Source organism: Tyto alba, unplaced genomic scaffold, assembly GCF_018691265.1.
Source record: "Tyto alba isolate M040663 unplaced genomic scaffold, T.alba_DEE_v4.0 Super-Scaffold_6, whole genome shotgun sequence".
NCBI lineage: Eukaryota > Metazoa > Chordata > Aves > Strigiformes > Tytonidae > Tyto > Tyto alba.
The window spans coordinates 46443065-46457753 of record NW_024881327.1 but is presented as its reverse complement, the minus strand read 5'-3'; the positions used below and the strand labels follow the sequence as shown (position 1 = coordinate 46457753).

At 36.9% G+C, this 14689-nt stretch overlaps 1 protein-coding gene across 1 annotated transcript in view; it reads right to left on the bottom strand.

Annotated features, from left to right (window-relative positions):
- Positions 1–14689, bottom strand: part of POLN (DNA polymerase nu) — a 103239-nt gene that overhangs the window by 31671 nt on the left and 56879 nt on the right. The window contains exons 18-19 of the mRNA XM_032987335.2: positions 4904–4986; positions 637–768 (exon numbers count right to left, since the gene is read on the bottom strand). Of these exons, the coding sequence (XP_032843226.2) occupies positions 637–768; positions 4904–4986 (215 nt within the window). The remainder of the gene's footprint in view (positions 1–636; positions 769–4903; positions 4987–14689) is intronic.

Below are 14689 nucleotides of genomic sequence, written 5' to 3'. Positions count from 1 at the left end.
GACAGTTCTGCTAATTAGCTTTCAAAAGACAATATTTCAAGCAGCTATATTTTCTCTCCTCAAATTACTGCACTCCTAGGACTCACTAAATGTAAATGAATATGTAGACTAACAACAAATTTGATGCAAGAAGAGTTTGCAGCTGCTAGCTCCAAAAAGCACTCTGCACACATCTGTCATCACAGATACCACCTGAACTTCAAGAACACAAATTCTGACTGATGCAAAGAAAAAATACATTAAAAAGAATTGACTCTGTAAATTGTTTCTTTGACTAAATGGCTGAAGTTCCATGGTCCAGCAGCCATGTAGCATATTTATTAAGTAAAAGATTCATTAGGCTTTTTTGTGTTGGAGTACATTATGTGTCAAAATGATGCAGTATAACTTGACATAAAGTAGGGTTCATTCTGAGAACAGACGTCTTATTCTGTTAGCATCTCCCTGAGAAAAGGCAGATGGGTTTAACCAGCTCCGCTTAGGGTTAAGAAAAAAAAAATCTGATTCACCAAGAAATTATATTCCATCTTTTTTTCTTGTCCTACATCTATCTGAACTGGGGTTGAGCTGAATCTTTGTCTTCACCACTATCACAATGATCAGTAAACAAAAATATGCTTACAGACTTTGGATTACCTTTATTTCGGCACTGTTCAATGGTTTTCTGTGTAAATTCATGTACTTTCTTGTACTTTTGCATAAAACTTTCTATAAATTGACTGGCTTGAAGAGGAGTAATTCCCAGGCAGTCAGCAAGACGTTCTTTACCTGGTGGTAAAGAAATTATCTTTGTTATGCAATAAAGCAGAACAGAAATCCACTACATACAGTAGCATTGTAACGTTCACAATTAGTGGAATTAGTTAACTTTACTTATCTCTGTGAAAGAGGATGGATCTGATATACCACAATCATATTTCAACAAAGCAAATGTTAGAGTTTGAATGTTCTACTGAAGTTACTAGATTTGGAATATACTTAATAAAAAATATGTAATTAAGAAATTACTAGTTACAGTTTATACCTATAATGTGGTTGAAACCTCTTTTGTTCACAGAGTATCTTTGTTGTTTTAAGTATCCTTTTACTAGTTCAGTGTTGAAATCTGCAAACTTTGAGGAGCGGATTAAGAATTTGAAATCAGTTTTAAACAAGCACAAATGTGAATGAAGATCTAAAAAATTATGGAGATGTGCCTGGTTGAGTTTAGCTAAAGGCTTTAGATTTTGTGTAGAAGTCACAGAAAACTGCTGAAGCAATCAGACCAAGTAGTCTGATTTTAGAAAGGCCATTAGGAGTCTGAGTCCCATAAATTCCAAACAGTCTTAGGCTCCTCAACATCTGTAAAAATCTGGGTCCAAGTTGTGAGATAAAAGGGTTGGAAAAGAAAAAACAGCAAAAGTGTTTCAACAGAGAGAGAAAGAAATAATAACTTTTAGTTAGGATACAGGTGCACAATATATATTATGTTGGATCTAAGAGCATTTATAAGAGAAGGTGGAAAAAAAACTGAAGACAGTTTTCCAGAGTGTGAAAATATAAACTAAGAGCTAAGGTTTAAACACATTTGTATACCAAACAGTTTCAGTAAAAATAAAACATACATCAACATTAGTCATGAGGTTTGAAAGACACACATATTTATGTCAGCTGCACAGCAACACAAAACCAGCACCGTGTCTGCAAATAACATAAGCAGAGAGGCGATGTCTCGATGCATCAAAGGTATGGAATAGTTATTGTCACAGTAATACTGTCAATAAAAATATTTTTGAAAAGAGAGAAGATTTCAGCCACTTAAACGCCATCTCTGTCAGTCTGATGTGCATTTCAGAACAATTCTGTAGCATTTGTTCTCAGTCATGCCAGCACCTGCACTGAGCTGCAGGAACACCAGTCTGGACAATGTGCTAGGAGAAGAAGTTCACAAGACATCCAGGATGACTTTTACTGAGCTATCATACATCTGTACTTTTATTTGACATCTAATGAATATTTCTTTTCCTCCTGGGTCCGCAAATGACAAATCTATATGCTAAATAACATATTGTTAACAGCTAGGAGACTGCAGTGGCTTCCTTAGAGAACTGTAACGTCTAAGTTTGTCCATGTTATCCTTTTAAAGAAGCACTGATATACAGAACAAAGTAAATGCATAAAATAGTAAGAAAATTAAGCCACAATATCAGAAAGGAAGTCTGAAAGGTTCCAGGGCAATGCAGCTCCTGGGAAGCAAAAAGAGAGGAATGTACAGACACCTAATTGTGTCAGATCATGTTCCACAATGCAGGAGCACTGGCCATGTGAAGTAACGCTCAGGAGTGGACTAAAGCTTCCCTGAGCACTCTCCTTGAGTTATCTGTGCCAGGAGAATTGTTAGCAGCAGCCTGTGAGTTTTGGAGTTCTCCAATCTGTAATATCATCTTTCAAAACTGAAAATATCATTAGTTTCTCTGCTTTTCATTTAAACACCTTGACATCCCTCTGTGTCAATTCAGGGCTTGAACATATTGCCACTGAATGGAATTAATTCCTTATTTTATGAATGTTTAAGTTGTCTATGCTCTAGTTTTACAAGATGACTGAGGCAGAAGCAGGTAAAGTGAATCTCTCCAAACCAAGCAAAAGAGTAATACTATCAGCCCTCTCAGTATTTCATGTATTTATTGAAGTACCAACTCCTAGATGTAATGAAACTCTGCTTTCTTTATTATAATGTTTTCTATCCTCCAGTATTATAGAAACACCTTGAAAAGACGAACTAAATGTAACATAAAACTAAGAAAACAAAAAGAAAGAAAATATATCTATTTACTATATGAAAGATTTTCATTAACTCCTGTAAGCATAAAACAGGCAAGCTCCTCAGGGAATGCTTTGGTATTTTTCAATCCCATAAGAAGTGAAATAAATAAGTATTATTCACACTCTTCAGTTGTAACAAAATGTCTCCTTAATGAAAAGTTCACTATCTTTTGAAGGGAGACAAACTGTGGGTGGAATTCAGTCCATCAGTTTCAGGTATCTAACAATTATTTTTTTGTCAGCTCAGTTTCCATCTAAATAGTTCAATGATATCACTCCATGTTATGTCATAATTAGGATCTGATCACACTGATAATGAACTGAAGCATCTTACTATCTTTCAGGTGCTTCAACTGTCCTCATTTGAGAAGACAATGAAGCACAAACAAGTAAAGGGAGATATTTAAATCAAGCACTGCGCACTGAAATGTTTAGTGCATGGTACAGAGCGAGTGAAGGAGTCAAATACTCTTCTTAATCTAACAATTTAAGTTCTCTATAGCATGAGCAGACAGACATAGGCTCTGTTGAGGGCAGCTCTAGCCCCAGTAGCTGAGGCATTTCCTTTTCTCCACTGACTATATACAGAACTGCAGGGCATTCAACCGGTGATGATTCAGTCTGATTAAGTCAGATATCTGCCTGTTCCACCCAGAGTGAAGGGAACGGATAGGAAACGTGTAGCATCTGCATGGACCAAAGGGCAGGGGTGATAATGCTTGCATTTTGTAAAATAATCTACTGATGAAAGCATTCAGGCTGTAAATGGGAGATTTGATTCCAGTCTCAGCACGGGAAGTTCTGAATTTACATTGCAGGGAGCTAGCACTGGGTTTTTTAAATATAGATTTTAAACGCAGATATTTAAAATCCAATACAGCTTAATGTAAAAATGCATGTGTGTATACATATATATTTACTCATATAAGTATGTATATAATCTACACCCTCCTATACCTAAACTAGATATTCTGGAGAGCTGAAATTGAAGTGGTTTTGTTCCCCTCCTAGTTGAATGCCCTAAACAATAAATTGAATGTCCTTGGCCAACTCTGCTTTTGGTTCAAGGGCTATTCATGACTCACTGAAAAAGATGGTTTACATAGCATTCTCACTGAGGAACCCAAGATGTAGTTTTTAGTTCTTCCAAGTTAAATAAAACCTGCAAATCAGGGATCTCATTTCCTAAATGAGTTTTCCAAGTACTTATCTTCTGTAGAGCTTTTGGATTTCTCCAGAAGACTTATATAAAGTTTAGTTAGCTATTCACTAAAAAAAATTCACAAGAGCTTGTAGGCTGACGATACATGCACATCTGTCTTCTCAGAAAAGGTAATTGTAAGCATGAATGAAGCACAAGGAGAGTTGGGCATCATTTAAGAAATGCTAGACAGTTTTGGAAAGTGTGCAGAATGTCTTGACTTATGTAGGACCTGGTCAGGACTTAGGCAGAATGGGCAACGGTGTGGATTGTTGCAGGCTTCCTGCATTTGTGAAGAAACTGCAGCAAAGATTAAGATCTAAAGGTAAGGAAACACTTTTATACTGTGAGTGTGACTGAGCACTGGCACATGTTTCCCAGGGAGGTTGTGGAGTCTCCATCCTTGAAGACAATGAAAAGCTGTCTGGGCACAGTCCTGTGCAACCATCTCCAGATGTCCCTGCTTGAGCAGAGGGGCTGGATCTGATGACCTCCAGAGGTCCCTTCCAACCTCAGACATTCTGTGATTCTATAAATGTGTTTTGAGACAATACTGGAGTTCTGATTTCACTGCGATTGTTCTCATCCCTGTCTATATACTGACAGAATGCAAAATCCACTCAAAATTAAACTCATTTTAGATAAAGACAAATGCTTCAGTTACATCATCAGCATATAAATATAAAACCAGAGGTAATATTTGTATATGTCCGTGTGGCTGTATTAATTTCATAATTTTGATAGTAGGTAGATAATTTAATAATCCTTGATAAAAATAAGAATGTAATACTCTGACAAACTTTTATTTGTCTTTAGAAATTCAGTCTACTTATATGAAGGATATATAAAGTATAAATCTTCTGTAGCTGTTTAGTTTTTTTTTCTAAAAATGCCTACCTGCTCCATAAACCACTGAATAAACTATACGTTTTGCTTGCTCTCTATCAGCGTGTTTCACTTGTTCACTTGGAATCCCCTTCCTAAACAAACAAACAAACAAATCACACATTTTCAGTTAAAACTAATTCAAGTTGTTATCCCCACAGAAAATGTACTTAAAGTCAGTAACCATTTAATAACCACAGACTTGTAAGATATGAACAGAAGCACTTAAGGGTTTTTGTCTTTGGCCAGGAATGCACAACTTCTTTGCACATTTTGGTGTTGATATTCTGTAGTAAATTAAACTCTATTTAAATTTTCATCTTCTCTTTTCATCTTCTTTTTATTCAAATTCTTGGCGAGGAAAAGTCCTGCCACTATATTATTAGTTCTTAGGTTGTATACAATCCAATACTGACCCCTGAGAAAAATTAAAACTTTCCAGCAACAGCATTTATTCAAGACATGACGTATATTGAGACTCAAAGCATAAGTCTCACTTAAAGCTGCTTTAAACAAAGGTTATATCATGGCTTCACTAATAGGAATATCCAACCTTTTATCAAGAATAATGCCTGATAAAAGCAGGCACTGAGAATCTCTCCATATGTCTTACAGAGCTCCACAATAGAGATAAAACATAAAACAGCATAAAACTTCATAAAACAGCAGCTTTGGCTGTTTCTTAACTAGAGAGCATGACTAGTTTACTCCCATCAAAGTACCATTCTTCCCAGTTCCCATTCACTCACCAACTGATGAAAAAGGTCCTACAACAGGACTCATGGATTTAGCAATATGCAAATAAAATCTAGGATCCTGCAATCGTCAAGTACACTCCATCTATGCTTTTCCTTATCCAAACACAGCTTCAGAAAGAATGCTGATATTATTGACAATTGAAAATACTGAACAATATTGATCATTTGGTCTAAATGGAAGTGCATGGGGGGAAATCTTGATCATCTACTCACACTCTGAAAATAAATACCTACACAAATTGTATTTGGAGCATAGAGATGAATTGTTATCAGAGATATTTGATGGCATGTGCACAATTTGTGGATAAGTCTCCTCATGAGTCTGCTCATGATAATTTGGTTGCATTTTTAAAAGCAAAGATTATTATGCTTTATTATGAAAGTTTTTTGAGATGAAATCTGCTTTGTCATGCAAGTTGTGGCTGACGAGCTTTGAGAAAATTGTATATTTCTGTGCATTTTCCTGAAGAAGAGTCTTTCACCATTAATATGATGTTCAACACCTAGAAAATCAGCAGAGGCACAAATTTTTGCTTGCTTGGCCCAGATGCTGATTTTAGCCAAGCCTATGCACACTGCTGGTATAATTAGGCACTCTGAGTGATAAGCAGGTAGACGGTGAGTGAAATCAGGTTTAAGTAAGTCTTCATAGCAGTACAGATTTTTTGAAGAGGAAAAATAAAATTGAATATGATTTCAAACCTTCATTGGGCAAACAGTCTTCAGTTTTGTAGAAGCTCACATTGTTCCTTTGAATGCTAATTACTTGAAGATAAAATGGACTTTTCACTGCTCATTTCAGGCTGAGAAACATGAAGAACTGGATAATCTAATACATAGTGTTTCCCACCTGTAATGAAGACTATTCCCACTGAAGCCAATCATTCTTGTAGTTAGAGACCTATAATTTGCCTTCTTAGTTATGCCAGGTCAAAAATTCACGGCTCTCTTGGATAAAGTAAGTTGAGAATCTCAAATGTACCTGAGTAAGAGGACAAAGTGGCAAGTGGAGCTAACAAGTGCAGAATTAGGAAACTAGACATCATTAAGGATTTCCTGAAGCAACCTCTGGCAAAAGGTTTGCAGAAATTTCCTGAAGAACCTGGCAGAAATCTACATATACACTCAAGACAGCATCGATCCAGAACTAGGAGGGAAAATAGAATCTGATAAGAGAGTAGATCTTACCTGAGGACATCTCTGAGATGAAGAACCAAGACCGAAGAATGCTGAAACTAGTGAAACAATACAAAATGTAATACTGCTTTCTTAATACTGCATAATTTCAACCAGAGGCCTGGAGAAGGCAAGGGATAGGAGTAAAGCAATAGAGTTTACTTGCAGATTTACTTAAATCTGAGGCTAAGGACAACTGAGAGCGCCGGGTCAGCAGGGAGTCAATGTTAGCTGCTCACTTCTCTGGAAAAAAAGGGCTATAATAGAAAGAACACAGTGGGTAAGAAGTCATGGTGATCTGTGGAGGAACAGACATACTTATCAGATCATGGCACTGGGGAAGACACAAGACCAGAGTCTTTCTGGGAGGGATTGGTGGTTCTAGAGAAGCTTTAACAGTGAAAGAAGACACTAGACCTTGATTATGTGCACAGCGAGACCCACTGCTAGGATTTTAAGGATGATTTTGAATTATCTAAACTGTAACTTGAAAAGGCTGACTGGGAAAAACAGAAACAGACTTATTGCGTTAATCATGATAGGCAGTGTCAGGAGGAGGATCCTGTGTTTCCGTTGTAAGCAATCACAATAAAACCCTGCCTATCACAGTTATCAGTGCAGATGTACATGCATCATATAACCATGGCAATCACAACAGTCACTTAGCATTTCCTGATCTCTATTTGGTCATGAAATACATGGGAAGCAATTAAAATTTCAGAGCTTTATATAAAATATTTCTTTTAATACAATGTTAAAAACAAAATGGTCAGTCAACACCTCCTAGTGTGTCAGAGTGGGAAACGTGATCACTTGGCAGAGAGGCATTATACCTAGCACTGTCTATATCTGTAAACTTATGTACCACATTCATGAATCTGGAATAATAAAGTATGAAATTGCCATATAAATCACAAGTGCTGAGGCAAACAGAAGTCATTAATCAAAACTATTCTTTCTAATAATGAATATTTTTTTTTTTCTGTTTATATTGACAATGATTGGTTTCTACCTAGGATGCTTTATTCCTTCTGTAATACAGAGTGGCATTCCTGCAGTTTGAGGTGAAGACTATTCCTTTGATTAACAAAATGGGGAGGGGGTAGGGGGAAAAAAGGGAAATTTCTCAGAAATGCAGCAGCCATGTTAGAAATCCCCAGAGGGGCTTCTTCTTCAGCCTCTGTCCTCTAAAAACAAATTTATATTTGTGATAATTAACCTGTTTTAATGGGTATTGTGAAAACCTATTTAAAGTTAAAACTTTTATTTTGGCTTTAGGCTTATCATGGAATACCATGTTATGGAAAGGTGTTGTTGTTATCTGTTTACTTGTGTAAGAAACTTTTAAGCTACAATCACTAAGCAAGCTATCTAATGTATGAAAATACTCAGTGCTGAATTGTGCTATGATGTAAAATAGATCTATAGTGAAGATTCATTGTTTTCGAGTAAACTTGAATCTGAAAAAGGAAGCTGAAAAGGCATAGAAAAGCCTTAGTTGCTGGGCCCAGACAGTGACACGGAGGCAGACTTCATCTCACCCAGTACTGTATGTACATCTGGAGGAACAGGAAGAACGTTAATGCAGTGTAATAGAAATTGATGCAGAAAAAAAAACAACTCAAGAAAGAGTTTGGTGCAGGTTTTATGGTGGAAGTAGCACAGTTTCTGAAGGCTTGTAGGAAATATATATGCAATTATTAGTTCTAGCATGAAAGGTATTTTTCCATTTTATGACATCCTTCTCATTATTCTCTCTCTCAAAAATGCTATTTATTCAAGTTTGTAATAAATATTATCATTGTCTTCAAATTCTTTCTGACTTGCCATCTCCAAATGTGCAATATTTCACCTCCTACATTCCTGTCCTTGCCTGCACATGTCTCAAGTCTGTTTCCACATCTCTGATTTGTTTGCCCTTCACCTTTCTTTGTTTAGTACTGCTTTGCAATTACTTTGCTTTATAGTACTTTACTTGATACACATGTATTAAGTAGAATAAAGAATGGACTTCAATGCCAGAACACATGTTCAGGTTAACATTATTCTTGGAAGGAATTAGCAGAGATAAACAATCTGAAAAGGTCTGTGAGGACAAAAAACCAGCTGTCCTCAGCCAAAAATTGTAGAATATTTGACAAACGTAGTCAGAGTAGAGGTACAGAAACTCTTTTAAAAAGTGGTTCTACTAAGAAATGGGCTGTATGGCTAAAAGGGAATAGCTGCCTAATTCTTAGAGTGAAAAAAAATGGAGAAAAATTTTCTAGTTAAACAGTGAAGAAGGATAACATCAAATTATTAGTAAGAAACATACAGTGCAGATTTGAAACTTAAAACCAAGCATACGTGATTTATCATTTTTTCAGAGATAATATCTTGAGTATTTTCTATAATTTCTCCAAAATTCACTATACGTTTTCATATATTAATGGGGTCTAATGGACATTTCAGAGAGTTTCTGTTGAATTAAGTCTTAAGTCATTAAAACATATGAATATCAATTTTCTTCATACCCAATAAAAATATGGCAATCATATCCATAACTGTAAAAAAGTTTTACTATAAACTAGAATAACACATTTAATACAGAGCAGAGATCTGGATGTATTTATTTTTAACCTGTACAGAATATTAAAAAGAAAGTATTAACCCAAAATTTAGTATATCGAAATGAGCACACACGGCATAAAGTATATGAACAAAGGCCACAGGGCATAAAGTTTGAGAAATGCCAAAATAAAACTTTGAGAACAGGTAGAAATGAAAGGAAATCAGTCTTAAAAGAATGCGATAAGACATTTCAGCATTTCTGGGAAATGTTGTATGGTGACGGAAGTCGTCTGTTTATGTACAGGAAAAGGCAGAACAAACTTCTCAAACACAATATCTGGCAGACATGCATTGCCTTGATCTGCATTACATTCCAGCCAAGCTAAGCGCAGTCATAATAGCCACAAAGCTCTTGGCTGCTCTCCTGCATCTGCCAATTAATCCAAGTCCTAGCTGTGAGTTGCTGATGTGGGAAATGAGATGGAGTTCCATTAAATTCATTTTATACATGGTCATTAATGTACAACAAATGAGTGAATACACATTCATTCGTTTGACTGCTTTTACAGCTTTTTTAAATTTCATCAGTGAACTATATAAATCTCTCATTTTTAATCACCTGTTGCTATTTAATAGCAGATGAGGGTTATATATTTTGTAAGTTTGTGCCTGGAAATTTGTGTTGGCATATGAAACTGGTATAGACAATTTATGTAGTTAGAGACAACTGCAAGCTTTAGAAAAGCTGTTTTGCAGTGGTATCACCACTGGATAGATCATGTAGGAGGTAAATTCTGAAAGCTTTCTTTTTCAATTACATTGGCCTTATTATACCTAAGGCAAGCAGAACATAATACCACAATGTATGTGAGCATCCTAAACATATGGAAAAGATTGGCTACACATAAACTAGTCTGCTCACTCTTAATGCAATGTGCAAGAATAAGCAATTTTTTTGAAAGCTGCTATTCCATGACTAATGGAAAATGCTGACAAGGCTCAGGCATAAGTTATCTCAGACATTTTTAAGGTAACATGTGGAAGTGATCTCGCAACAACTTTTGCATGGCTAATATCTGTTACAAAATACAGAAAAGGAAGGGGTTGGGAAACAGTTTCCCTGAAGCCACTGGCATATCAAAATAGATCACTACTATTGTCTCGTGTCAAAAGCCACACATAAGGTACATGCAGTTAGCCCATCCAGATATTTTTGTCATATACAGTTTTAAGGTATGGTTTGATACAGAATGTCCAGTAAAACCCACATATATAACCACATATATATGCCTTCTGTAACTATGAGACATTTACACAACTATATTCTAAACAAAAAGTAGCTAGATTGTCTTCCTCATAACAAGCTCCTAGAGATATCAGTGTGAAAAAAGAAATTTGTCTAGACTGGCCAGCTGAGTGGAAATAAAGTTAAGACACTTTTCCTAAAAAAAGAAAGAAGCATCTACAAAGACTGAAATGCAGACTAACATCTTATGTTAGAAGGGAAATAGCAGGTGAATAGCTAACAGAAAGATAGATCTTTCTGATGTAACGTAAGTATATATTAAGTCTTTTTTTTTTTATTTTATTTCTTTACCTATGTCACTTCTAAACACTTCTCACGTCTGATTCAGATGTTATGTCAAATGCCTGTATTTGCATTTTTTTTGTAACCTGGTTTGCATAAGTGAGATATAAGATTATGGAATAACACAAAGAAACTCCTCACCTCAGGATATGCATCAATGAATGAATGAACAGACTGAGGCATTGGGATGCCTTAAGCAGTATACCAGCTTTCTCACATCATCTCCTTCTTATCTAAAAGGTAATATACAGGTCCCCATTTCATGTATATTTTTTCCCATCCTGGCATCAGGAGAGACAGAGCTGCTTTCCAGCAGCCACTGCACATGCTGGGGGATCTCTGGCATGGATCTCCCGTGTAAATATAGGGGTCAAGTACTTAAACACAGAGGGAAGAGGGTCACAACCTCCCACTTAGGGAGTTTAAATTTGCGTTTTATTTAGTTTAGAAGGTTTTATAAAAGCTTTTAGTTGCGTTCAACTTCTCTGAAAGACTACAGCATTGTCAGCTTGTTGTCATCCTTCCTCTACTACAGACAGCCCTGCAATATTTTCATCATTGTGTCTTTTTTGCCTCTTTGTATGCCACCCTACCAAACTGCATTTTAATTTCTTTTATATCTATTTAGCACCAGGAAAAGCTTTAAAACCCCTATAAAACACTTTTGCAACACTCCAGAAGCACTTTAGGATTTTAAAAGTCCTTTCAGTACTTAATCATAAAATAATTTATTTTGTCTGAGTAGCCTCTACAGTCCATTGCATGAAGATTTATTTCATTAGTCCTCAACCTCCTTTTAAAGAGCATGCTATCTAGCTTTCATGTAGTTTACAGAAGATAAAGACATGTCTTTGCAGCTTACTCTGTGGGCCAGAAGTCTTCTGTTGCTACATTTTAAAGTAGCAGGGAAGCAGATAAAGAAATTGAAACAAGGTCATGTCATAAATTCTAGCTATCATCAGTAACAATTTGTTGAAAGATTCATCTGGGAGTAAAGTGATCTATTATTAAGATATTTACCTGCATGTTGATGTCCCAGATATTGGATATTGAAGAGAAATTAGATAAAACTTTATTTTCAGTGCTCTTGACAAAAAAGGTCACTTAGAGATTTTTCTTTAAAATTGCACAATTCTGGACATCTGTCAGTTAGAACAGGAAGTCCCTGACATTGATGGAGGTGCTTTAAAGAACACATCCTAACCTGCAACCTTCACTTTTCTCTCCTTCACTCCTACAGGAACAATAGGGATTTCTTCTCACATCTGTAGTCTCTCTTACATAGTGAATTACACAGACAAGTGATATTTATTCCTGAGTCATGTTATTGCTGAAGGAATTAATTAACTAGAGGGCATTATTATTTTAGTGTCTTTGGGTCTACAAGCACAGAATAAAAGGAAGTGTTGATAACAAACTCCCAGCTTCAGGTGCCAGTGTGAACATCAATAGTGATGGGCACCATCATTGAAAGAACAAATAAATGTAAACAGATCAAGGGGTCTATACAAATTGGGATGATATAAAATTTGTCAGAGGTCATTTGTATAACACAGTAATGTCAGGGATCAAATGCAGATTAATGCTTTCAGAGCTCTTTCTTCATTTATCACATCTACATTTCAAGCTTTCCTGTAAGAGGCTTCAAACATTTAAGAAGGAACAGAAGCCATTTTGGGAGATGATACAGGTAGCTGTAGCAGAGTATCAAATAATTACCCATCTTGGACCTGTTAGAAGCCTCATAACATCATTAAGAAATAAATGGACCTTCAGAGCAGCCTTTAGACAAATACCAGAAAAGTGTAACAGAAATAAATAGTTCTTAATATATAATCAAAAGATGATATAACTGTCATCTCAGATATTATATGGAACAAAACATGGAGCTATAGCATTGTTACAACAATGTACAGTTTTGCTCAGAAAACAACAAGCAGTGGAAGAAGAGGGAAGATGTCACACTACATCAAACTTCATCTACGTAGTTCAGAAAAAAATAAGAGGCAGGCTTTTACATAACTTGGTAGGGCAAACAAAAGAGGAAGAAATCAGTCATGCTATATATGAGGATCTTGAACAAATGGGTTCTGCAGAGAGGTGAGATACTTCATATCCCATCTCTTTCAATATTCACTAAAATGTCTCTTGCAGCTTAAGTTTCTATTATGCTTATGATTATACTGAACTAAAGGAAAAACTAAAAGTGAAGAATGAATTGCCTTTGCCTTGATTTCATCAAGATTTAGCTTGATGCTGAAGTTAAAGTTAATTGAGTTAAACAAAATAAATGGAAACATTTTATTAAGCTCTGAATTGTGGTCATAAAATGTAACATTTTATCACACTTACTCTAGAAGGAGATAACTATTTGGAGATATTTCATAGAATCCTAGAATGGTTTCGGTTGGAAGGGACTTTAAAGACAGACAGCAGAACAGACAAACCTTGAATACCAGGTCATTTTGCAGCAGGGTAGTGTGAGTTGCCCTTTTCATTCAACTGCTCTGGTGACAAGGCTGTCAGGCATTAGGCTTTCAGGGATATCAGTATAAACCACCTATTGTAATTAGGCAGGGAAGGTGTTAAATAGGGAACAATTTATGCAGGTCATAGAATCATAGAATAGTTTGGGTTGGAAGGGACCTTAAAGATCATCAGGTTCCCACCCCCCTGCCATGGGCAGGGACACCTTCCCCCAGCCCAGGGTGCTCCCAGCCCCGTCCAACCTGGCCTTGAACGCTTCCAGGGAGGGGGCAGCCACAGCTGCTCTGGGCAACCTGTGCCAGTGCCTCACCACCCTCACAGGGAAGAATTTCTTCCTTACATCTAATCTGAATCTACCCTCTTTCAGTTTAAAACTGTTACCCCTCATCCTATCTCTACACTCCCTGATCAAGAGTCCCTCCCCACCTTTCCTGTACCCCCCTTTAAGCACTGGAAGGCCACTATAAGGTCTCCCCAGAGCCTTCTCTTCTCCAGGCTGAACAGCCCCAACTCTCTCAGCCTGGCCTCACAGCAGGGGTGCTCCAGCCCCTCAATTATCCTTGTAGCTGCCTCTGGACACCCTCAAGATGGTCCATGTCCTTCTGATGTTGGGGGCCTCAGATCTGGACACAACACTGCATGTGGGGTCTTACCAGAGCAGAGCAGAGGGGGAGAATCCCCTCCCTCGACCTGCTGGCCACACTGGTCTTGATGCAGCCCAGCACACGGTTGGCTTTCTGGACTGCGAGCGCACACTGCTGGCTCATAGTCAGTTTTCCATCCACTAACACCCCAAGTCCTTCTCCGCAGGGCTGCTCTCCATTTACTCCTTGCCCAGCCTGTACTGGTGCTTGGGATTGCCCTGACCCATGTGCAGGACCTTGCACTTTGCTAAGAAAGCATTTAATATGCAATAATAATAAGCTTCCAATGTGACATAAAATTAAGATGTCAGGTTAAACTTGTAGTTAACAACCTGCTTTATTTATACCTATTGTTTAGCTCTTCTAAAAACAAAAGCCATTATGCTTCCTAAAGACTTTATTCCCTCAGCCTCATCATCTGCTAGTCTAAACAAATGTCACAGCTGCACTTCTCCAAGTGACTGTAAACTACAAGGTGAAATTTCCATAAGCTGCCATACAGACTGTCAAAGTGCAAAGCAAGACACAGTGTTAAATTTCATTAATATCAGCTATTGCAAGTAAGCTTTCAAAACAGAAATTGCTTTGCTGCAAA